Raw genomic sequence first — 27,816 nt, 5'->3', positions numbered from 1 at the left:
GTCAACTTCTGAAAAGCTGATAAGTTGGTAAACAAACAAGAAACATTAATTCATGAAGAAGAATTATGATACTGACTTAAACTATACTACATATTGAAGAGGCACAAAAAGTGTGATTCTGTTGTGCTGCTGCTGCCTGAAAGAAATGGATGATTTAGCTGAAAAGAAGTCTTCCATGTAGCAGCTGTCAATTATTCAGTAATTGTCATAAATAAGTTACAGTAGTGTATATAATAACTCAATAGTGGTATGTAGTTAGTTGTTTAGAGTGCATACTCTACAGGGAAATAGAATAATTTCTTATTTATGTCTTAAATTATTTTTATTTATATTACCTGTACGTATTATTAATGCTCTTGTAAAATTTATGTTCAAGATACAATTTTTTATTATGTTTAAGATATTATTTGTTTTATGAAAGTCCAGTTATCCCAATATTGGATAATTTGAACCATCTCTGGTCCCAATTACTCCAGATAATCAGCACTCTACTGTAACTGTAACTATGCTACTGCCAGTAACAATTTTGTGATAACTAGTTTGGCTGAGAAATGAAGAGCACTTAATGAATCATAAAAGTCTAGCAGATGTAAATACAAATCTGGGAACAAGTTACAAAATTCAGTGACAGAACCTTTCCCTCCGAGTTGCTAAATGGAACTTTTCATTATATAGAGGTATGTTTGGATTTAACCTGTTCAGTGCCGTAGACAAGATAACTCGTCCAAGCTGATTGGTAACACAGTGCCACGGACGAGTTAATTCGTTCTCAATAATACCTAACTTCAACGCTAGATGTCAGGACCATACATGCATTCGACCTACTTACAAATTGTTTCACTTTTGATCCAAAATGGCATCACAAAAAAAGTTACAAAATGAAGAAGCATTAGAGTTGTTTGTAGCAACTGAAATACTTGGCAGTCAACAGGTTAAATATTTGCATCTTTAAATACTAAATAACTAAAACAAAATATTCTAAACTTAGAATATATTTTTATAAGACAAAAAAAAAAAAAAAAAATAAAACACAGATGCAAAACGCAACACAATTCATGAGAGTAATTAAAAAAAGAAAACATGTTTCATTTCTAGGCACTTGAATGTACTAGAAGTTTTTGAAAATTGTATTGTATTGTAGCAAATGTTCAATATAGTGTTTTGTAAGTATATAAAAGTAATAAAGAAATTTGTGAAATTCATACTCTACAATAAAATGTTTTGTTTTGGTTTTGCCCATTTTTAAACCAAATTCTACTATATCAATGCCCAAAGCTCCTAAATCTTAAAGTAATTATTAAATTGTATTTTATTATTATTAGTAGGAAAAATCTACAAGTAGATTAAGTATTTATAGAGTACTAACCTATTGCAATTTTGCCAATTAAATTTTTAATTAAAGCAAGCTTTTATAATTTTGAAAATTGTAATATTTACAAACCTTAATAATAATTTTTGAAAAACTATATATATTTTATTAGCTTATTTTATTTTACATCATAACAAAAACTGCAATTATATTTCAGAAATTGCCAACCTATGTTTAATACCATAAAAGGTATTACATTATTTACCCCTGTTTTCTATTTCTTTTATGCACAAATCAACTACAAAAGGTCTTGGTATATTGTGGGCCTTAACTAAAGTTGTGAGGTCTGTGCCGAACACTCGCTTCACATATTTCAGATCTGGGAGACAATCACTGGGAATATTTTCTGAACATTTTCGGTGGGCACTGAATCCACAATCTACAATAAAAATATCAGTTCAGAGTGGATTGAGAATATTCAAAATATTTCAAAATGAATACAAAATTCACAGGTTACTAAATTAAGATTAATTAAATATAGGACATGAAATTCTTTCTACTAAATTGGTTATTATTTTTTATGTTCTCAAAGATTAAAATACATATGAAAAAGTGTCAAGATAATTTACTTCTTTGAAATTCTTATATTAGAACATACAGGATAATTTATAATTATTGCTCTGGTCAGAAAATATGATGCCATCACTGTTATTTAATTTCCAATCAACTGAGTTCAATTTGTTTTATTTATCTAATTCTTCTTCCTGCTTTACAAAGTTACCAATGCATTATAATTGACTGTAATTCTTTAAATGTAACTTCTAAAAAAAACATTCTAATTATATTAGCATAATGGTGTTATAATAACAAATGGTCTTAACCACACAAACTCAAGGATCAAGAATTTAAAAAAGTCAAAAAAGTATTTGGTAATATGTATTACTGTTGAAATTTTTAAATACTGATAAATGCAGACTATATAGCAACAAATGTTGTGTCATTTAATTTGTCCTAAAGGCTATATTGTTATAACATTTACATACAAACATTTCTCCAGCTGTTTAAATAAAAAATAATAATTTTTATCTCAGCCTATAACAAACATAAAATTATGCAAAATTAAAACAGAAGAATTAATATTTATTGAAAGTCAATTACACTGACTTATTTTAACAAGTAGAATGTGTTTAATTTATCAAAAAAAAAATTAAGTTAATTTACAAAGCATCAGTTGCATTAACATCTAGTTTATATTCATTATAAAAATTTAATATTGAATAATCATGAGATATGTTAAAAACCCAAGAGTTAATGTTGCACTATGTCATAAAGAAAAATTAAAAGTATCTTAACATCATTAGGAAAGCCTGCATTTCTTGCATGGTGAAAAATGTAGTCTCCATTTTTAAGTTTGAAATTGACCAATAAACATAACAGTATTAGCACTTTTTAGATTGAACCCATGGGAAAAAAATGTTTCTTATAACTTGAGTCCAACATGTTTAGAAATTTTTATATCCTTTTCTTACCTTCACACTTCAAACCTTGTGCAATAATCCCCCACATAAAATTTCCACAAAAATCACACCAAGGAAAACCTTTAAAGTTGTGGGTCTGAAACAAATACACAAGTTCTACTTAAATAATCAAACAAAGGGTTGTCACAAATAGTCAATCGTTAAAATAATTATAATCTTGTGGATTCATAATCACAACAGTTAAAGCCCAGACCTACAAAGCTATAATTTGTGACTACTAACTTCTCCTCTTAAAACCCAACCAAAATTAAGATGATGCATTATTGTTCCATAGATATATATATACATATATTAGAAATAAATGACAGCATGTGTATAAATTTGAACAGTTTAAACTACCACCAAAATGCATTTAACTATAGATTATAATTACCCCAGTATGTAGTTTGATGTTAAATAACTATCTTTTACAGAAAAACCTTGAAGATGATTTGATAATTACCTACTAGACATGACAAGTAAAGATATTAACAGTGTTTGTCTACAAATTATTAAGTGTGCATACAGTATGTTGTTGTGGAGTTGGTGAAGAATATTGTAAATCTGTTGACACTGAGTTTTAGACATACTGGGGGGACATTTATTACCTAACATAATGTCAAGATATAAAGGCCAAATCCATATTAACCAACAACTGTCTTTGAAACTATCAGTCTGATGCATCAACATTAAAGTTGTAGCACACAATGATATTAACTCCAGTACCATTTTTTCCTTATGAATTTTGCATACACTTGCATACTTTTTCCAATAAAAAATATTCAAATTTAATAAAGGTTAAGTTACAAAGTTGTACAAACCAATATCTACCAACTTCCCTTTCTTGCTTCATGTTCTATATCTATAACCATTATGGCCATCCTCACGTACTGGCCCAATGAAGTGGTATAAAATATTCTTTACAACCCAGAGAAGCAATTATCCACAGAACTTTGCAGACTATACTAATACTGACTGAATGTACTGAAACTACATTACTTTAGGGAGAATGTCACTGGAAAAGAAAATATGCAGCAAGATTTCCTGAACAGCAACACACAAATACACCCACAGTTTTATGCATTGTTGACATTCTTCAATAAATAGGTTCTATCATGCCAAAACAGCAGTCAGAATAGCCATAAGTGCTACAAATACTGACCACATTAAAGCATTACTTGCTTCATATATTTTAAACCCCTTCACAAGCACAAGAGTTATTGCCTCAGAAAGTTATCTTTGCCAAAGATGAGTAATAAATTTACTATTTTACTACATCACCCTAAATTTCATCCTCACCATATCTACTGTCATCAAAGTGTTGAACAGAAAGACTATGAGCTGTGATTAGACTTTTGTACTTGGTTTATCATAATGTTAGATGAAGATTTATAGATTCTAGCACACATTATGTGGTTTGACAAAGTACAGTTTTCACAGAACTGAGTGGTTAACACTCATAATGTGCCCTACTTTGCATCTAATAATCCACATTGACTGTATCAGGTATCATGGAGTATTAACATATAGTGCTGTAGTTAGAGTGTCACATAAGTGAACCAGTATTATATAAAGGCATTTAACAGGGGATTGCTTTTTGCAGTTGATTTTACAAGGTCTTGTGACTGAATATTCTGATGATTTACCTCTAGCTGCAGGTGTGGTTATCAGCTGGATGGTAAACTACCTCATTTTGCAGCCTGTGATTAGTTACATGACATTTTCACAAGACAATGGAACTGAAGGATTGGCTTGTGATTTGGCCTACATGATCTCTAGACCTAATACCATTGCCTTTCTGTGAGGTTACAAAAACGTTGATGTATGCCACACCCACAACAACTCTGCACACAAACTTGAGAGCTATATGTAGATATTCTCATGGAACTCCTTCAACTGCTCAACATTTCATAAAACATCATGCATATGTACATATTTCTGCATACTGAATATTTTTTGTAAGTTAACTTGATTTTACAGATTATTATTTCTTGATAAACACAGGTAGATTTGAATGAACAACCAACTTTTCTAACATAATACTGTTGCACTTCAAAACCTTCATATCAATATTTGATATCATATCAAACTGCTGAAGACTAGCAGTTTAAGATATAGCATTGATTTGACCTTTATAATATGACATCATGTCAGGTAACAAATGGCCCCAAACATGTCTAAACACTCAATGTCAGTGAATTTTCAATATTCTACATCTAATTCATAAAAATAGAAACAATCAGGACTTTTTGACTCTGAACTGGAGTTCTTGTTTTCAGCAGATGTAAAGCAACAAATATGAAAGATTACCTTAAAGTTATGAGGTTTTTCAAAATGATGAACATTAAGATCACTAGTAATAGAACCATCCATAAAAGACACTTGACTCTGTAAAGAGATATTTTGCATGTATAACAATGCAACACATCATTCTTCCATCAATATTTTACCTTTATCTCTAGGGGCAAAACTATTTTTGATGTTAAAGAGAGTTATTTACATTGAATATGATCTTTTTAACAATAATATTCAGTAACTAATGATTTATACTCTAATTTAAGAAAGTGTTTTTTCTTTATGAGCTTAACTCTGACAAACATAATTTAATGCAAAACATTTAGGAAAGAAAGAAATGCCTATCAATTACTCTAAGCTTCAAAGAATACTCTGTTGTTGTTATTCTTACACCACTTTACAGATTATACAATTACATAAATAATTCACAACTCACTCTATCCAGTGGTATTTAAAACTTGCTTATAGCTATCTTAAAGCTGAATGCCATTAGTAGCTGTACACATCACATGCTATGAGGTCATACAAGGGAGGGAATGAGAGACTGTACTTAAATAAAACCTTAAGGTTGGTTGGTTGGTTGATGCAAAGCAACCAGGTTATCTGCACCATAAAAAACCAGTCAAAAATAAAAGTAAAATTATTAAAATACATAAAAAAGAAACATCTTGAAACAAAAAAAATTACAATATCTGAATTAAAAACTTAAACAGAATTGAAAAGGCCAATGGCCCTTTAAAGTTTAAAAAACACAACTGAAGTGGACAGTGCCACCATTGCCAATAACACTATACAACGTCAAGGATGAAACCACGTAAAAGATGTCTAAAATGGTGCCGTTGGTCACAGTTGTAACAATGGCATGACAGTAAAATGTGGGATATTGTGACTTGAATGTCACACAGACCATACATTAGTGCATCAGTCCCAGACGAAAGAAAACTATGAGTTAAGAAAACTGTGACTAATGCCTAGCTAGGACATCTTCCTTCTTCTGATACTTAAAGAAGCAAGATGGCCAAAGGTTTTATCTGGAAAAGCTTATTATCATGTTGCTTACTCCAATTCAACTGCCAACTGGCACGGAGCCGAGCCTTGAATACAGAACTGTAGTCCACACATGGGACAGGCATGGTCATGATAGCAACAGAGCAGACAGACTTATCTATGGTGTCAGTGAGCTCATTGGTATTACAGATAGAAATGAATAATAATAAGAAACAAGCTAGTCAAGTTTTGTATATCAACAAAAACAGGGTAAGAACTAACATGAAGCGATTCTAGGGCCAGTACGAAGGTAAGCGTATCATTATAAATAATACAGTTCACGTACTGATGGCTTCTATGTGATCCAGGGCAAGATAAATGGCATATAGTTTGGCAGTAAACACAGAAACTGTAGATGGGATCCTGTGTCTAACCATCAAAGCACAACAAAACATGGCACAGCCCATAGAGTCACTTGATTCTGAACCATCTGTATAAATGAGAATGGAAGGATGGTTCAAAAGATGTTCAGCAAACAGAAGATGGTACTTCCAACTGGGAGTATCTGCCTTCTTCAGATGACTCCTAGAAAGGTCACATCTGGGGATGGTAATAAGCCATGGTGGGAAACAGTAACGTCATCAAAGGCAGGCCCAATTCACCCAACTGCTCCTGGATACAAAGGCCAAAAGGGGCAGTGGCAGGCTGTCTATTCTGAAAAAGCATGGGTTATTGAGGAAGGAAAACACAACACCAGGTCAGATGTTGTGGTGAAGATCAAAGTCTTGCCACATACAGTAAAGACAGTTTAAAATGGCAGAGGTGTAGATAAGATTCATGAGGCCCAGTGTAAAAAGTCTGGACTGGAGAAGTGGGGAAAGCCCCTGCAGAGCCAAAACCCATGATGGTGAACAAGATACAATATCTTCAAGGCCAAAGTCTTGGCAAAAATAAACTCAAGCATATTATAGAATACTGACTGAATATAAATCACACTTATTATTGTGATAAGGAACACAATAACACCCAGCCAAGTGTACATACACGATGGGAGGTTTGATGTGGTCTGGCAGAGTGATCAGTTTTGGTTGATTGAAGGCACAGTAAATTTTTAGCACAGAACATCAACCTGCTCCCCAGGAAGTGGAAGAGAGGACATGGAGAATGTTTAGTGCCCCTGTACACTTGATATGTAGCTGCTTGATGCATAGAATAAAGGTCAGCTTACAGTCAAAGATAAGCCCTAAGAACTTTGTTGCAGGGAGCATGGAAAGCATAACTTATCTGAAACGGAGCTGGAGATTGGGTTGAATACCTTGTTGATGGCAGAAGTGCATGCAAATGGCTTTAGAGTGAGAAAAGATAAAACCGTTTACTGTGATCCACTTCGGCAAATTATTGAGGGCAGTCTGTAGCTGCTGTTCAATGAACTTCTTGCTCGACGACTGACATGAGATGTGTAAGCCATTGACATAGACCATTTGCAACTGTAAGGGGGAGTTGTCCAGTGATGGCATTAACTTTTATAATGAAAAGTGTAACACCCAAGACATAGCCATGAAGGACTCCAAGTTCTTGTTGGAAAAAATGGGAAAGTATTGAACTCATACTGACTTGAAATCGCTGATTCATTATAAATGTTTAATAAAAATGGGCAAATGGCCACACATTCCATATGAGTGGAGGTCTCACAGGATGCCGTAATGCCATATCATAAGCTATCTCAATGCCCAAAATTACAGAAACAAGATGTTGTTGCTTGAGAAAGGCTTCCCTGATTGACATAAAGTTGAATCAGGTGGTCCACAGTAGAGCTGTTGTCAGAACTCACACTGGATAGTCAAGAAGAGGTTGTGTTTGATTCGAGGAACCAAACAAGATGAGCATTAACCATCCTCTCTAAGATCTTACAGGGACAGTTTGTCAAAGCAATCGGACAGTAGTTTAAACAAATCTTGGGATCTTTTCCAGGCCTAGAAAAAGGAAGAAAATAGTATGGCACAAAGCAGATCCAGTTAAAACCAACCAGAAGAAAAGCAAGAGAGAGATGGTGCAGCATCTCGTAGTGAATATCATCAGGTACAACTGATGTACTGTCAAACTGATGAAGAGCAAATTTGAGTTCTATTAGTGTAAAGGGGAGATTATGCTCATAGAGACGATCAGACCAAAAGGAAAGATATGATCGCTCTACCTGAGTCTTGATGACAAAGAAGATGGGCAATGAGGCAGAAGTGTTACATGCAGGAGAAAAGTTTTTGCAGAGAGCATCAGGGATACTCAGGGCATAAGCAACTTCATGGCCATTAGAGAGCAACACTGAAATGGGTACAGAAGTATACTACTCACTGACCTTCCAAATCTTGTCCCACGACTTTGTAGCTGGCGATAGAAGAGATACTAGTTGTGAACTTGATCCAAGATTCCTCCTTTGCCCCCAGTGACACAGCAGCATGTCTGTGGAATCATACCACTATAAAATGGGTTTCAATACCTATGGTGGGCAGAGCACAAACAGCCCATTGTCTGTGAACAATTCAAACAACCACAACCACCTTCTGGCTTTGACATTTTACCTGCTGAGCATGTGCATGAACCTACTGGAAAGTGATGCAATTTGAAAGTGCAGTATATCTGTGAAAGGTACCTCAGGCCTGTTTTTGAGCCATCTGTGCGATATACCTAAGAAAGGTACCTCAGGCCCATTTTTGAGCCATCCATGCCATGTAGGAGATAGGATTCCACTATGGATGGGGATACCATGGGAAACGTGACAAGGTTTTTGAAATAGACTGAGCAGCTGCTTGGACAATTTTACTGCCACCACATGGTCATCTATCGATGGTTTACAGATGTTAGCAAGATTAAGTTTCGAGAGAACAGTGAAAGACGGCTTGTTGGCCTGGTCCAGCATCCACTGTGGCATGCAGGCCAAGTGGCATCAACCATAGCCAATCTCCCTCAATATGATAAGAAAATGATCACTGTCCTATGGGTCACTGTCAACCCCTCAAGAGAAATGAGAGAAAAGTGAAGGGGAGCAAATAGAGAGATCAACAGCAGTAAAACACTGAATAGGTGCATGAAAACAGGTATAAGTACCAATAATGGAGAGAAAAAGGTTATGATCTGCAAGTATATGCTCTAAAGAATGACCCCTCCCATCAATATCAGCACCAACTAAGAGGCTACCATGTCCAATAAAGTCTCCTAGGAATAAAAAGGGAGACAGAAACTGTTCAACAAGAGCATCAAGGTCTAACTGATTATAGGTTTCCTTAAAAAACAGAAAGAGAGAATAAAAAAACACAGATGGCTACAGCCTCCAAAGATGTATTGAGTGGCAAAGACAGAGGGAGCACATACTAATCAACCAGTAGTGCTACCCATACATGCACCCATCCATTGCAAAACCTGCCATTTCTATGCAAAGAAAACTTCCAAAAAGAGACCGTATCAGCAGATTTCAGAAATGTTTCTTGTAAGGATACACTCAGGATGGTAATAATCGATCAGCGCTTTGATGTCATCTAAATTAGAATGCAAACCTCAATAGTTCCACTGTATTAAAGTGGCCATTTTTACTTATGTGAAGGAGAATTGGGCATAAAGCCCTTCTGTTTTGACCCATGTCATTTCTTTTTATTAGAAGGTCTACCAACCTCCACGAATTCTGTCCTGGGGCAGTAGATGAAATATCCAGTGATTGAAGGAATGAATGAATAATCATTCTGCATCTCAGGGCTGAAGGAGAAAATGAACCCAAGGAAATGCCAGAGCCAAAGGAAGTGAAACTGGGGGCCACTGGAAGGAATGGTGGGGATAGAGATAGGTGATGATGTTGAATTGTCAATTCTCTTAACCACGGGGTGCAAAAGCATCTTCGCATGATTTGAAAAATGACTCTGTCTGAGACACAGAAAGACCTGTCTGCACTTCCACTGTAATAGTAAAACAGAGTGCAGCAGCATATGTTTGAGATAGAGTGATGGACAGTAACTTTTTGCTGAATAATGTTGCCTATGTGTCTTATATTTATATCAAATGGGACTCCTAATTGTGGGTTGAAAAAATTATCAGTGTACAAAATTTAAAAAAGAAAATGCTGAAACATATGTTTTTCTATCAAATAAAGTTTCCATATATTTGGAACAAAAAAACAGGAAAAAACTCAATCAAAATTGTAGATATTATATCCCAGGTATTTCTTAATGGATTGCCTTGAAAGTTCAGTCAAACAAATCCATAAGAAATATATGATAGTTTGGATTATCAGTCTGAGATTCAGACGGTAAAAGATAGTTTAGCAATCACTCCTATTAATAACACAGTGTCCTGCAGTAGGTTGTTTTGACCAAATAAAACTACCATTTATCTTGATAATACTCAAACGTTGTATGACATTATCAGTCTTTATGCAAATCTATATTTTACATCAATAATACCTATCAATGTATCATCAATGAAATAAACTGCAATAGGTTATATTACAAAATAATATAATATCTTTAAAATCCATTTTTACATAACATGTTACTGCAAAATATTGCTCCATCCTTAAATTTTGAAGACCACATAACAATTTTGACAGTTATTAATTTTTTTTTCTAGTTCATAATTTGTTCACACAAACACTCTACTAAGAGGGTTAATCTTTTCTGCCACCCACAATGATAGATTGGAGCAATCTTTGGTGAGAAATTATAATTTCTGCATCTGCCACCAATGTTGAACCTATGTAATGGCCTTAATATATAAATAGAGAGAGAGTAAATAAATATCTAAGTATTAAAAGAATATTTTAAAACTTATCATATGAAACCACAGGTGGGTAGATATATTCAATTAACTACTAACATAAAGCAACAAACTGAAAAAAACTTACAACTCCATCTTCAGATCTGCTTGCTGATTTTAGACTATTACTTTTACTTCTTTGGTGTGAAATATATCGTTGCTTTTGGCTGTTTATATTCTGAAGCTTCCTTTTGTACGAGTTCAGTGTTACGTAGGGACTCTGTTCATACCTGGACTGAACACACATCTTTGCAATATACTCTCCTGCATGGGCTTCTAGGTACAAAGTAATCAAACCATCAGCAACAAGGTCATGAACGGTGTCAAATTTTTTATCACCCACATAGTGCTGGCCATCATAATATAGCCGATAGTTTTTTGTCACTCCTTCAAACCTGATGAAGTAGGGTTTTTTTGTAAAATGAAACAAAACTCAAGAAACTGTTTCCTAAATTACATGAACCAGTATTTCTACATGAAATGAAGTTGTACAGCAGTTGCAAACGTATAGATACATGTAGCTGACATATATTACATAATTTAAATTTATTAAGTGTATTTTATAAATTTCAAGAAATGCACCTAGTCTTTGAAGTTTAAACATTTCATATTATTAAGACTTGTTAAAATGTACTTAGTTAGCCTGGAGAGTTTTAATACTTGCCCCTGACACCCAGGTTTTGAAAGAATGGTTAGATTTGATGTCTTTTACTAATTAAGTTGATCAGTATTTCATTTTTAATCACACCATTTGACTTTGTCTTTTATATTAGAAATGTTTGGTAGGTATCAGATGTGGAATAGGTTTAACCATGCAGACATTAGATTCACTCAGAATTCTTTACAACCTCAAACATCAGTTCTCTAAGTAGATCCTTAACAATTTTAATTACTTTAAATAAACAGCACATCCTTCACATTTTATGAACTTTATGTATTGAAATACAAAATACCATAACAACTAAAATGTTATACAAATAGCACAAGATTTTCCCCCTATTTAACATTAAAACAGCTATTACTGTTGTTGTGTTAAAAATAAAAACACTACACTATTATGGACTTAATCCAATTAATGAGGAACTACAGTAAGTGAAACATGCCAGGAGTTTCTATTCCACCTTAGTTTAAACAGGTGAACAAGAAATGCTCAATGAAATGTTTAAAATGTCCACATATCTGCAAGCAGGTGCTTATAGGATTTATATTACTGAAACTAATTGTACATTATGTATAGCTTTCTAGAGTTGTAGTTGCCCGTCCTAGATAATTCCCCTTTGATGACATTTAAATTTCATCAAAACAAAAAGAGGTCATGCCAAAGTTGTATGGTTTGCCATACTATGTAGTTTCTGTAGTAACATTTGCTCTATGTGCATGCTCTGACTCTACAAATTGATATGCAATATGGCATTATAATTTCATATCAGAATTCTCAACTTTTCTGTTATTCTACTTTGCTTATTTCTCAACAGTTTATGGTACAGTAGAGAAAATACCTTATACAACATATATATATATACTAAAAAATCTTTAGACATGCACTCAGGAGTTCATATAGGTAATGCAAATGTAATTTATAAGTTATACAACAGACAAAAGAATTTCCAATTATGATGTGAACATCACCTTGAATTCCATCTTGTCAGTTTTAGCCAAGTTCATTTCAGCATTTTGCACACAGTTTTAGAATAAAAACTTTAGTAATACACATTGCTTCTTGTTTACAGCAGACTCGTGCTGTTTACTAAAAGCTTCCCACATATTATGAAGTTACTACATTTATTAAATTTAGAATTATTGTCAATACAACTATTATAACATGAGGTAAACCAACTGGGCCAACCTATGATCATTCAGTTGATTGTGTGGTAAGCTACATAACATTCGGAGGTTACGTCCACCATATTATTGTTAGTGGACTGGCAAGACATGACATAGATAATACATGCAGTTTGAAAAACATGACACCATTGTGTTTTATAGACAGTCATTATATTCTTTTTTGTTTCATTTATATTTTTAGATTTTCTGCAACTTTACATCTGATACCAAAACCTTACAATAGATAGAGGGTAATATTGTCTGTAACTTACCTATCCTTGATTTTTTCAGTCTAATAAATCTTACTGACAATTCTTTTCTGACATTGTATTTATTCTCCTTCTTCAACTCAGATGAAATAAGAAATTTAGATTTAATTTTGCAGTTCATTTTTTTGCAATTTCTCTTGCCATTACAGTTACTATTCTTATTTGTAATTTAGTAACCATACATAAGAATACCAGAAAACTAAGCTAAATTTCTTCTTGACTTAACAAAGGAAAAGTAACAAAGAAAGCATCAAGTTAATGAGTATAAAATGAGAAGAAATACACATAGTTAAATATATACTTATGCTTCAGCACATTTGAAAATTTTCTATTTTTGTTCAATTGAAATGCCAATAGTTAAGTCAGATGAAAAGATCACACACAATTTGTTTGACTTCATAAGAACTTTAAAAGAAAGTTTGACTATGAAAATTTTAAGAGAACTTAAATGCTCAAAAACTGATAAAGAATGTTCTGGCAATTCAGGAAGAGGAATAGAAGTCTCTGAGTTCTCTCATTGTTGCCCAGCTAAGCTACCATTGTTGAAGAGAGCTGATTAAAAAACTGACATCATACCAATACATAATTTATTAAACTACTGAACATTTTGGGTGAATGACCATTCTCAGGTGTACATAACTAGTCATGACAAAGCTAAAATTATAAAACGTAAAAAAACAAAAACCTTACCTTAGGCCTAATGTATACTGGCCATGTGCTCTTTGGCTTTCTCGTACAAGGTAACAGCCATCCCCTTCCTGAAGCAACAAGTCTGCTTTCTCCCTTGAAATTCTTCCATGAAATCTAAATGCAATTAACCACATTATGTTTGCATCATCCTATTTACAATATTAATCTTATATGTAATTTAAAATTAAAGTGCTGGCTAGAAATTGTGCATGTTTTTCAAAGAACAATAAATTTCTAGAATAATTTAACATATTCAGTGACGTCGAGAAAACCCACTTGTAGAAAAATATATATGCAAAAACGGCTCGTTTGGGTTGAGAAAATATTTTACATCGAAGAGCGAACAACGTTTCGACCTTATTCGGTCATCGTCAGTTACCTCTTTCTTTGTGAACCTGACGATGACCGAAGAAGGTCGAAACGTTGTTCGCTCTTCTATGTAAAATATTTTCTCAACCCAAACGAGCCGTTTTTGCATATAAATTTAACATATTATATATGAATAGAAATTGCTTGGGAATTTTCAAAAGTGACTCAGCACAGTTTACAACACATCACTTGTATCAAAGGCTTACAGATTAATGCTATCCATAAATAATTTTTTTTGTATTTATAACAATGTTTAAGAATACAATAAAATGGTATGAACAATAAAACTAAATACATTGATGATTTTCTTGGACAATGAAGAACTTAGCTAATTATAAAACAAAACTATTTATTATATTCTTGTGCAAATGTTTTTGAAACAAATGAGATAAACTTACTTTTCATTACACTTCATAATTCCAAATGGCACTTTTTTTCGTTACTTTTGTATCATAAAATTTTAAACCTTACTGAAATCTACTGTTAAATCTTCTTTCTATTATGCAGTAAATAAAATCAAATTTATGTACTACACATTATTTCTGAAATACTGTGTTTTTTTCCTTATTCATGAGCTCAAAACTTACAGTCAAGTATAAGTCTAGTTTTTAGAATTTTAGAAGTGCTCCTGACAGATTATAAAGATACGTGGAGATGCTGAGTATCATAAAAACAAAGATATTATGAAAACAAAATTAATTATTCTCCCTGCTCATGTGACAAATCATACATATGGTGATTTCCTTTTCTGTTAGCTGTAAAGTTCTCAATAGTCATCAAAATAATGCTAACAAGAACAAATGTGACTTCCTTCTGTGTTGGTTGTACTGAATTACAGAATTCTTAATATAACCATGAAAATGCATTAACTTTTGAAGAGAATTAAAGAAAATGCTGCCTTAATATTCTTGTGAATAATAATGATTCATTAATGTGCCTCAATATTAGTCAAAATAAACAATGATATAGAATGACATGAGTAAAGTCATGAGGGGGTTGGACCCCATCTAATTTCATATTAATAGAATTCTTGAAAACAGTATTACTTCCTTTTCAGTACTGGTGTATTCATGTTTTTTATTGCACTTTTAATGTTTATGTTGATATGAAAAAGACAAATGCACCTTCTTAACCTTTGCTGCAAACAGGTTTTTATTTCACCTATCTAACTTTCAGGTACTCCTGTGTGTGTATGAGGTCATAACAGGAAGAACAAAATTAGATAGAAACCTAAAGTCAACCAAGATGCAACAGCTCAATTTCTTTTAATTCATGAGAAATGCTGAAACCATTGATGTATTTATATTCATTTTCTAGAAACAAAACAAACACAGTCTCAAATGTACAACATTAACTTTCTGTGTATTTCGATTATTACATTCTAACATGATAGAATTACTGTTTTAGAAAACTAAAGAAATGGATTAAATATTTCTGATACTTACTCTCTTCCATAATGGAGAGGTCTATAAAGAACCTACAAAAAAGAAAAAGTTAATTCAATTCTAATTACAAAACCAGGCTAAAACAGAATAAAAATTTTTCTTATTTGAAATTTACAAAACAATCAGTAAGTTAATTTACCAAAATATTAATCAGTGAAATAATTTTACTGTGTTAGTAGTGGTTCAGGTCCTTCTTTCCTGTTAGACTTAGGATTTTATTATTATTATTATAGTTGTACACATATGGGATGATCTAGTGCTCACCGATAGCTATATTTAAAAATTGAGTTGCAAAGCTTATAACCTACTAAGATTAATTATGTAGGTACTATAATATGTTTTAATACCAATAGTTACTATTCAAATATTACTCCATCTATAAATACAGTTTGAAGCCATTCATCAGTTAGAATTGAGTTATCAGTATAAATCATTTTCTACTTCATACAGGTAAACACTTTCTAATTAGCTTGTTAATGCATTTTGTTTCTTAAAACAATCACTGCAGCAAGAAAATAAGAAATGATCCAAAATACAAAAAAGAAAGATCTTTACTTCAGATCTCTTCACAAAGAGGTAAATTATATTTCAAAAAGTAAACCTTAATTATACCAAAACGTTTTTAAACTGATTGAACTACAAAAAAAAATTTAAAGTTTGATAATTCTGGTTCAAAAACTTTCAATTATATAACCTATAATGTAATTTTAAAGTAGGTTGTAATAAAAATTCTTCTATTTGCTGGTCTTTCTTGGCCAAATCACTAAAATGTATCCAAATACCTTGTGTGAATTGAATTTTGCTTTCAGTAGTTAAATGTGTACAATAATTTTTTTGTCCATTTATGTTTTGACTTGTTCCTGCCACTGTAGAAATTTGTACTGTTTAAATACACAAAAGTAATGTTAATGTGATAGCTCTTAGTTCATACTATCTTGGCATTATTATTGTTATTATTTACTTTAACCTGAGTAATTATGAAAATGTTTTAAAATGTTAATATCCTTATAAAGAAACTAGATGTTTATTTTATTTAGAAGTTTGAAGGCACAAGCACATAATATAAAATGTTGACATTTAAAAAAACACTTTTAATACCTTTATTTTTGCAACACACTTTAAAATATCCTTCTCGAGCTAAAAACATAAAATGCAAAATGTTATAAAAATGTTCTGGCATAGTTTATAGATAACTCACTTATTCTACTGAAACTAGTTTATGACTACTTTACATATTTCAAACTTAATACCATTTTCTGCATCATTATAAACTTTGTTTTCTTCACTGATTTTATTTTTATTGGTATTGACCAGTAATTAAACTTTTTCTGGTACTCACTCATGTATATGTTGTTTATCAAGTTTTCTTGTGCACACTAACATGTTATAATGTCATTCTCCTTCAGTCTTATTATCATGCCAATCTTGGTATATCATACTGCATTATTCAATTCAAGATACTTCTGATGTGTCTTAACATCTAAAACCTCAGTTGAATTCTCACCATTAGACAGTACAGACTGTGTTCCACTTTTTGTGTGGTCTTTTGCTGTAGCATAATAGATCATATAATGGCTCCAAGTTTGTATGTTTGTTTTTAAATACAAACTTTAAGCTTGTAGTTCTGTCAGCTTGAACAATTTGAGATCTAATCACAGATAGTCAAACTATATGGATGTATTTGACCATACCCAAAGTCACATAGTTTAATTTACTATAATCTTGCCTAAAAGAATGTCAATTTGAGAGTAGGCTAGTAGAACTCGTGATGAGTAATAAACGTAATTCTGGTATACACACACCCCACACTTGACATTGCTGATGCACAAAACTATAGCTAATAAAAATGGAAACAAAAGTCTCGTACATTAATTCTGCCTAAAATTACTTCAAATGTTATAACTACTCAGGATTCGCTCTTGTGTGTGTTGTGTTTTTTTTACAATGTATATTTACTCCATCATAACTTTTTGTAATTAGAAACATTCTAGATAACGTTAAAAATAAGTACAAACACCTTTCCAAATATTTTACATTCTTGTCTGATAGTATTAAAAGTAGCACAAACATTCTTTCAAAATTTTTTTTTTTTTTCTAATACATAGTGCACTGAAACTGCACTTTTCTGTAATAAGGAAATTAAGCAATTAGGAATACTTTACTTACTTCTCTCGTACACACTATTCTCTTTGGAGTAGGTGCTTGACTCTGAAGTTGAAATACTAGAAAAAAAGTATATTTAGAGGTATTAATATACAGAAAAATTATATTCTATCCTGTCATTTTTTAATTTAAGTGCCTATAAAATAATAGAATTAAACTATATATTTACATGGTAGTGCAAACAACAGTTTGCACACAAGCTGACTGTGCTTCATTTGTAGGCTGTTTACTAGTTATTTTTAATGAAACCACTTAACTTTTGCTCTAAACATAGCATAGTAATATCCTTTTTAATCTTGCACTGTGTGATGAAATTGCTATCATCAATAGCACCCTTACTTCCATGCAGCCCATAATCATTTTGAGGTTGGGTAGTATATGCAAAATGTAAACAAGAGGTATCTATCACAAATATATTTTATGTTTAGGAAAATGTTAACTTTTTATACAATACCTTACCTCTTCTCACAAACAGCTAAAATCACACACTCAAATGCTCGAAAGTCCAGTGAAAAAATGACTCATCTTTACAAAGCACTCAAAGGAAGACTATGGTGTTTGCGAGTATATGGAAGGCAACATCCCTAGGGGAAGCTGCACCACTTCTGAGCCAAATTTACTTTTAACCCATGTGAAAATGTATTACAATAAGGATGGAATCATCATGTGTATATCCAACATGCACATCATTCAGGGAATTTTAGGAGAAGAACAGTACCCAGCCACACACATGTGCAAAATAAAGTCTCTCTACATGGGCTTACTTTGTACTCAATTTAGTTGTTATAGTTTAGATACTACTAACCTTGAATACAGTAACTGTATTGTCACAAAATGTGGCAGACTTTCAGCAGATATTAAAAGTCTTTCACATACAAAAACTCAGGTTTTTTAGTGAGTAAAGTATTTTAATATATTAAAAAAGATTTGTCTGTAAAGATAGTGAGGTTTTTTTTGACAGAGTACTCTGAGTGTGAGGTAATTTTTATGTTAAGATTAAAAATAATTTTCTTCATCTCAAACTCTCAAATATTATTTGGATAATCACTAAAACTTCTTAAACACATTCTAAATGTTTGTTTTCACTACAACTTTATATTTTGTCTGTTATTTTCTCTATCCTAACTTAAAACAGAATTGGTCAATTTGACTAACCTCATAACCACCTCTCCCAAATCAAAATAAATGTAAACACTCTGTTCTTTCTTTCCAGAATGACTTCAAATTGTAACATGAAACTATATTCATTTATCATAAGTAGCTTTAAACTCACAACAGAATACATCTATTTATACTTAAATTTTATTAATTTATTGACTTTCAAAATGCGTTTGATCATCATTCTTGCCACTATAGGTTGTAAATCACTTGGGAAACATGGAACTCATAGTACACTATTGAATTACATTACCCACAGGCTATTCCAATCTGCTCATGTGCATGGCACATGAAAATGTTTTATTATATTATTATTTATATTACCTAATTTAACCTGAACTAACCTAAGAGATTCCTATTTTTACGTTTAATTACTTTTATAATAATAAATAAAGAAGAGAGGCTGTGAACTAGAAGCTCTCAACTGAATTGGAAAAGGTCAGGCCCAACTTAGCAGGGAGTTGAATAATACCCCAAGATGAACTAGGTATTGCATACGGTGAGGAAAGACTTTTCCACTTTTACCAACTAATCCAAGCCACTTCTCTTGAGAGGAACTGAGTATGAAAGGTAGAGTCAACCTGCAAGGAAGTTTGAAGTAGCCAGTTATCCACGTAATGGTAGAAATGAAGATGGGCAAGCATCAAACCACTCAATATATAACTAAGACGAGTCCAAATGATAGAGCCTGGATCTGAGACTCATGCTACTGATGAACAAAACGAAGATAATGTCTAGACACAGGGGAGATGAGAAAGTGTATGTATGAATCTAACATGACTATCATCATCCACAGACAAGGAATGAAAACCTAATGAAGGGAGAAGTAAGATTATATGTTGAAACATGAGAAAACCAAAGAGCGATTCAGAGTCAACAGATCAATGATATAGCACCAGTGTCTTGTCTTTTTGGAAACTACAAACAGGTGGGAATAAAAACTCGAATGACTGGGATTTCTCCAGTCAATGACACATTTGTGAAGAAATTCCCAAACTGCTTCCAAAAGATGCTGTTTAGCAATGGGTTGTGAGGATAAAGGAAAAGGAGAATTAAAGTAAAAGTACCAGAGATTCTGAGACCACCCTCAGAACTGAAGGGTCCATGGCAAAGGTCCTCCACATGTGGTTAGATCTGAAAAGCCTGCCCTCCACAGGCCCTGAACCCAAAATGCAATCAGATTTAACAGTTGCCCTGAAGGTGGTGTTCCAAGGACCAATAGCAAACCTCAGGATCACAAGAGACTGGAACCAGCAAAACAGAGGAAAGAGAAGGTGAGACACAGAAACAGGTAGGAGAGGGGTTTAAGATAAATGGGAGACCAATAAGGAAAGGGAGGTATGCAATTTGACTGACTCAACCCTGGTCTCCAAAAATTAAAGATGTCCCCCAAAACCTCCTGGCACAGAAAAGGGGCCATGGAGAAATCACACAAAAAAGAGGGTGGCAAACATACCTGAGACAAAAGATTCCAACAACAGATCAACCATGCTTACAAAGCAAAGGTGGAGGAGGAGAGGCATGGTAATGTGAAAAACTGGGGATTACAAGTTTCTACCAAAAATCTTTCAGGAGAGATATGAATAACCAACATGAATAGACAATAGGTATGATTATGTACCCTACAATGGCAAAAATTTTAGTTTCACCTCTTAAAGACAATACAATTTAAACATTTATTAGTTTTAAGTATAAAAGATAATATTGTAACTAACTAAACACTGGAAATTATTTTACATATTACTAATAAAATTTAAATAATAATTTTAAGTTACAAAAAACAAATCTAGAAACTTACAATATGACTTCCAAAGTTGTTGGATGCCACTAATTCGGTGTTGTCTGTCATTACCTAAGAGTTACAAAAATTAATTATATATGTTGCAAATAATCTAACTTTCAACTCTCAAACATGGTATAATTATATAGCATTTTGTATTTCCATGGTAACTTCTTTTTTACAAACGCATGTTAATATATTTTTACATTTGCAAACCACAAGACACACTAAAAATAACAATGAGCACAATGCCTACAACATTCATATGCTCAATATTAAAACTTACCAACTTGTTGTTCACGTTGGGCTGCATGGTGTGGATAAATGATGTTTTGATGGTAAGCCATGTCGTGTTATTCTACAAAATTTAGAAAAACTGTATTTCAAAATGCCTTTCAATCAAACCATCACTCCTCAAAAAAAGTTAAACATGGTTTAAAAGATACAGTACATAAAGCATTAACAGTTCTGAATGATAACAGAAATAAGGAATTCCTTAGCTAAACTAGATTTTACCAAAAAATGCAGTCTATATACAGAAAAAGAGATTTAAATATAATAATTACAAAATCATATTTTCATTATAAATGAATGCTCTTTACTAAACTATAGTGTACAAGTCACATGTGCATCTACACATAAACTAACTTTTTTTAAGCAACTTAATAATCTGATTATACTATACTAATGCAAAAATGAGATATGAAGAGTTGGATAAACCAATTTGTGATATATCAGTCAAGGTTCAGTAAAAATACTGGACATTTTAATTAAACTTTTTTTATTATCTTACATAAGCTAACAATATTGCAGTGCTTCCATTTATACCTGCAAGTATCATTTGGCAAGTGCTTCACACAAATCTTGCCAATAATTGACAAGATGAGCACTATAATTACACCACTCAAGAGATTTCAAAAAAATAAGAATAATACTGTTGCAGCTATTGGAAATAACTGAGTCATATCACATCACATTTTTGTTTCATAACAACATGGTAGTTATAATCTTCAGTGGCTCTTTATATACTTACACCCAATGCTTAGAACAGTCTCTTGATCACACTTGAGTGGCCAAGTGATCTGACAAGCATAAATTACATTTTTGCATGGCATTATAAACACTTTATTGAAATTAATTATAAAAATATATACCAACATTTCATCAATTTAGAATTAAAAGATGTGTTCACTGACACTTTAAAAATTTCAAAAATTTTAATCATGATCTAGTTATTGCCTTATTACTTTATTTCATGAGAATGAATATATGAGAATCACCACATAACTTGCTACATTATTCTACTTAAAAAGCTCATAAAAACTTCAACTGGAAAAAACAAGAAATAAAAGAGGTCTTACCCATTTCTTGAGTATGAATCACTTATACTAAACATTTTTAATGATGTTTTTCCATCCCCTTCTTTTGGTACCTTACTTTCCCAGATAAGAATAATGCAAATGAACTTTTGTATTGCTGACTTAATCCTGTAATATTTCTTTTACTTCTAGATACCAGACTGTCTATTTTTGTTTTTACTTACCAATTTACTGTAGAAAACTTTTAGCATTGCAAACTTGTCTTTAACAGAACGTAATGACATGTGAAGTCATTACTATTACTTTCTTTAGCAGATACTTTTATCTTAAATAAATCTACTTCATTTCTCAAACTTTGAATTTTTACATTTAACTTTGCATTTTATCACTTTTTACACCTGCATCACATCTATGTTCCTTTACTTTTCTATCATACACTATTATACATACATTACTTTTTTGTTGTGATTTCCTTTAACAACAACAGTGCATGATATCTAGCCTTTGATATATTTTTGCCTAAATTTATATTTAGCTATTACTAGAAGTTAACAGTGTAGTCTGAAGATATTTATCTACAAATGGTACAGAGAGCCATTTTCCCCTTTTAAAGAAGCTGGATGAACTTATGTTAGAAAAACAAGTAGGTTCAAAAATTGGGAAATTAAAGCCTTAAGAAAAGAATGTCCACCTTTCGAAAGCACACAGGTTATAGGGTTTTTATGCATTTCTTGAAAATGAATAGAGATACCATTTGGTGATATTTGTAATTTTAAGATAATTGTTCAAGTTTTTTGTTGCTTTTTTTTCAAAATGATAATTCATGCCTATTATATTTTTTTTGGAGATGATTATATTTAGATATATCACAACCTGTACTAAATTCACCATTCATTTTCCAGTAATAATACATTATGTAAAAGTGTGAAAATGTTCCTGCAGTAAAATGTAACATTACACAATATAATATGTAAACACATAAGCTTATTATTTTTGTGAATTTTGTTGAATTAGAGGTGGACAATTTAATTGATACCCTACAGGTAACGATTGCATCTAGTAATGTGAATTAAATTACTAAAATGAAATTATGATTCTCACAAAACTAATGTGAGAGGGTCATGATTTGAGGGTCTAAGGTTTGTCTCCAATTTCCACAAAACAAACTTGCTCACTCTTTATAATGGCAAAGCAGACCTGGTTCTAGCTTGTGGGGGTTTCTAATGAGACATAATGGAGTTAAATCTAAAATTAGAATAACAGAGAACATTAGCATGTGACTAAGCTACTGTCACTAATTTTGAACTGCTGACTAGAGGGAGGGAAATTGCCTGGCAGAACCCACTGCCAACATTTTTCTTTTTTGAGTTGTTGACTAGAGGAAAGACATAAGCCATCAACATTTTTTTTTGTAGCTAACATAGTCTGTACTAACTGATTTATGGGGTCATCAAATAACCGATTTGCAAATAACATTATTTTCCAAGCTCTACTATTGATTTTTAATATAATACAATCAGTAATGATATTGAAAGTTCCCCAAATCATGTGGAATGACCATTTCTTCCAAAATGAATTTTATGTATCTATGCCAAAATTAAGTTCATTAAATATATTACAATTTTTTTTTTCTGTAAAATATATTTCAGGACTTGCATATTAACATCATTTGCTAATCCAAGAGAGATAGGTTAAAGTTATTACTGCTTATCTTGGCACACATATTACAACCAGGAATAAAATATTCAACATTAAGTCACCAAGACATTTTTTTGAAGTCTTTCAAAATTGGTTAAAAAGAATCTTAATAGACTGAAATATATTTCACTCGTTACTTTTTTGACTACTGGAGATGTATGTTACATCCCACAAGCAGACTTCTGTCTGGAAGATTATCTTATAATCTTGACTGAAGTTAAGAAGGATTGAGATTGACAAAATGAAGGAAGGCTCATTTGTTTCCTAGAGCAAAGAAGTAAAATAAACAGGGCAGATTAACAGACTACTAGCAGTAAGAAGGTGAATAAAAACATTAGTCACTATCACAAAAATATTTAATAAACATGTGTAGGTGTGAGTAGGGAGGGTCAGACAACAACCAAATTAGCACCAGTCAATTAGTCTTACCTCAATGATTCAGAAATCACAGTCTATAACTAAATAGCTTCTACAAGAATATTTAAACTTCATATTATCACAAATAATAAGTATGCATTTTACAAACTTGCTTTCTTTGAAAATGTTATTCTTAAACAGGATTTTGGCAATATACTTTCTTTGGTGTTTTGGATCTTTCCAAATTGTTCAGATAATTTCACATAAGAGTATTCTAAGAAGAATGCAACTTTGAAGGTGGTGTTAAATAGACTGAGACTTAGTTAGATGATAGAAAGCAAAAGATTGTTACTGATGAAGTTATTGTGTATTAATATAGAAACTGGTGTGGTTCTTCCTGTGCCATTTCCACAAGACTGTAAACCCTAGACTGCACAAAAAAAGTTACAAATATCTTAAAAATGAGATGGCATTTGTACTTAACCACTGATACTTACACAACCACAGAGAAATATTATTTGACAGTTAAAGCTAACTTCATCACAAGACACTAGGAAATGTCATGTATTGCATGCATTTCCACTATACGAATCACACAGGAGGATAAATAATGGTAATATTCAACTTATCATAAAACTTGGCAAAATCTTGACAGTGGGTTGATGTTGTTACAGATAATGACAGCAATATTGTCACTGCAATTAAGAAATGTAGATTTAATCCTCACATCAAATGCTTTGCACTCACTGGAAATCATGCAGTTTGAAAGGTTTTGCAAATTAATTAAACGTGTCACTTGTTGAGGCAGGTATGTAGGATTGTTGCTCCTTGCATCACAGCACTACCATGGCTTTACTACTACATGAAAAGATAACTTTGCTTCAACTGCCTCCACACAAACTATATGGACCAGCCCCTACATTTCAAAACGATACTCAATCAAAAAGCAGAAGGAATCACAATGCTGATTAACACTGAAATTCAAACAAATGTGGGGCATAACTATGCTATCAGAAGAGTACTTAAGTAATATAAAATAAACTGTGAACAAAACAATCACTACAGTGTTGTATGATGTCAACAATGTGGAAATTTTCACTTCTTTGAACAAGTTTGATCATTTTGTATTTATCATGTTTTCCCTGAAGGAATAAAAAGACACTCTTTGTTCCTTTCTATGTTTGGTATAACTGAATAGAGATCAGTACAGGCTAAACATGTTAACTTTTCTGAAAATTAGTTTTTGGTACATATTTTCATGTTTTGCTTGGATATGTGTAGTAGTAGTTTCGACATTTGGTAATTACACCTGGGTCTAGTAACATAAAGAAATTTAAATAAAATTAAGACATAATTTGTTTTTTTGTGGGGATGATGTATAACTGGTTTAAATACAATCACGTGGCACACTCTCCAATGGTAAATAAATGTTTCTGTTAAAATGGCTGTGTTAATTACAAGATATGACAATTATTTTTGAGTAATTTAAGCAGAGATGTGAGGGAGATTTTGTGTATCATAATAAGTCTTATTCTGGCTTGTGTATTAAAATGCATATCATATGACGAGCCTGATGTATCATAACACACCCACTTGTCATTCCATGGAAATAAAACACAATCAAATGGCCTTTTTACTGCAGACATTTTGCCACATGTAGAATTTATAGTACAATAATCCACAGTAGCTCATGGCCAGTATGTATTACTGGTGATGATACTTATGATTTTGGTGGTCAACAAATTGAAGCAAATATCACTTTCTCTAACCAAAAAATTAAAGAAACAAATCTTGGGCATTTTTTGTAAAATTTGTACAATTTAATATCAGCTAGTTAATCATGACAGCAGAAACTTTTTTTCTCATGAACAAGGAGAAGTAAACAGTTATTAAGTGCAATAGAAACAAGATCCTCATAAACTACATTATTTCAAAAGAACAGAATTTAACAGACTATGGTCTATTCAAAAAATATTTTAGAGACTACCCCTAATGGACTTCAATAAGTCTGAATGAACTGACTAGGGATTATGTAACTTGTTCATATGTTGAATCTGTTTTAAACTTCAGTTTATATCTCTAAAAGTTCAATTTCACTTCAAGGTATTACAAAGTAAATCAAATTGCCACTTTAGCAATACACCTTTTTTATTATAATTTAGTCACATTTTAATTAAAGACACCAAGGTGCATATCCACTGAAGTTTTTAATGTTTTTCCTTCCCATTCACGAGCATTTGATGTTTATCATGTAAGAGTAAAGTAATACTAAAGGGATACATAAAACCAGTAATGGAACATCTCAGAAAATGTTCCTAGACAGTAAATATAAAAATCACAATTTACTCAGCATTAAACCCATCAATTTTAAACTGCATAAGTCTACTTTCATTGAGTGAATATTATGAGAACTTATGCTTATTCCAGACCCTGTACAATATACATCTTAAAATTACACATCCAATATTCATTATTAATAAATATACACCATTACCAGAAATACATATACATAATTCACTGAGAGTGCGAGTTAGACATATTATCTTATGAACTCGTATTCTACTCTAGTTGCAAAAGTATTATATATTTACTTTAAAATCTACAATTTTGTGAGGTTTTGGGCATTTTAGTGTCTTAGAGATTTATAAAGTATTTGTTTTATTTTATAGCCTTTTCATTCCTAAATTATCATACAAGTCTTATATATATATTACAAACTACGGCATCTATTCAGCATTTGTCTGCCTCCCATTTGAAAAGCTATACACAGCTAAAGCACATTCACTTTTGAACTGACTAGAGAACAGGCATGAATAATGTCAATGACGAATTTTATTTTGCAAGCAGGATAGCCTACACTAAATTGTTAGGAATCAACCATACTATCTTTTACATTTCAAAATGTGATACAACTTAAAAAATTTAAATTTACTGTATGTTATTGCTGAGCAGTTCTCATCATGACTAAAATGCTTAACAATTACTTTTGTGCAGTGTGTGGTATAACTTAAGTAGCTCAAAGCTTTGGTTCTAATTGAAACCAAGAGGGCAATACAACTATTTTAAAGTCCATGAAATAATTTAAATTGGTAGATTAACTTGTACTTTTTACCGCACTGAGAATAGGTACTTCTGCTCGTTTACAAGTTTTAATTTTACTGTGTAACACTTAACTGTTATTATTATTAGTGTTAACAGTAACTTCTCTTAACTGAACCAGTATTTATTGAAACTAAGTTATTACTTCACTACATTGTTTACAACACAACTTCAGTATGCAATACTAATACTGGTATTGACATAACAAAGCAAGCACTATAACTAAGATAACAATGATATTAACAGTTAGCAGCGACTTTGCCTTTATGAACGTTTGCTTCGAACTTAGCCAGCCCTGATTCAGAGATTCATAAACAACCCAAACAACTTGAATTCCAACAAAGTTCATACGTGTTACTTTGTAAACACCATAATTTAACGATATGTTATAATCTTGAATGGTACACAACCCAAGCTCAATACCAACCATCAGCTTGTGGCCTATCGTTATTACCAAACCTTTTCCACACTTTCAAACTGGTAGTCATTTTAACTGTAGATACTGTTTCTAAATAATACTTGCATATAAAAATAACCCAATATTATATTAGGCCTATTACGATTAAGACATAATATAAAACATTCTCCGTAACCTATCTTGCGTAAAACTAATCATTTCTCTTAAGTTTCATGTAGTCCGAACAGCACCTAATCTCGTCAACAACATAATTCAGCTAATTATATTTTATTCATGTCACTTTTAATAATACATTCTTTATTTGAACAAACTATATATATTA

The 27,816-nt window shown here is 32.1% G+C and overlaps 1 protein-coding gene across 4 annotated transcripts in view; it reads right to left on the bottom strand.

Moving 5' to 3' along the window:
* LOC143235021 (N-chimaerin-like) overlaps positions 1-27,742 on the bottom strand; it is a 56,805-nt gene extending 29,063 nt beyond the window's left edge. For 2 of the 4 annotated variants that reach the window (XM_076472734.1, XM_076472737.1), the window contains exons 1-10: positions 27,504-27,742; positions 20,890-20,961; positions 20,622-20,675; positions 17,669-17,724; positions 15,503-15,534; positions 13,689-13,802; positions 10,994-11,300; positions 5,137-5,214; positions 2,839-2,923; positions 1,575-1,748 (exon numbers count right to left, since the gene is read on the bottom strand). In XM_076472734.1, the coding sequence (XP_076328849.1) occupies positions 1,575-1,748; positions 2,839-2,923; positions 5,137-5,214; positions 10,994-11,300; positions 13,689-13,802; positions 15,503-15,534; positions 17,669-17,724; positions 20,622-20,675; positions 20,890-20,950 (961 nt within the window). In that variant the 5' untranslated portion in view covers positions 20,951-20,961; positions 27,504-27,742. The other 2 variants (XM_076472735.1, XM_076472736.1) reach the window with 2 other exon arrangements.
* Between the last annotated feature and the right edge of the window lie 74 nt (positions 27,743-27,816).

This window comes from Tachypleus tridentatus, chromosome 12 (assembly GCF_004210375.1).
Source record: "Tachypleus tridentatus isolate NWPU-2018 chromosome 12, ASM421037v1, whole genome shotgun sequence".
Classification (NCBI taxonomy): domain Eukaryota; kingdom Metazoa; phylum Arthropoda; class Merostomata; order Xiphosura; family Limulidae; genus Tachypleus; species Tachypleus tridentatus.
The sequence above is the reverse complement of the archived record's forward strand: the minus strand, read 5'-3'. Positions and strand labels throughout refer to the sequence as shown.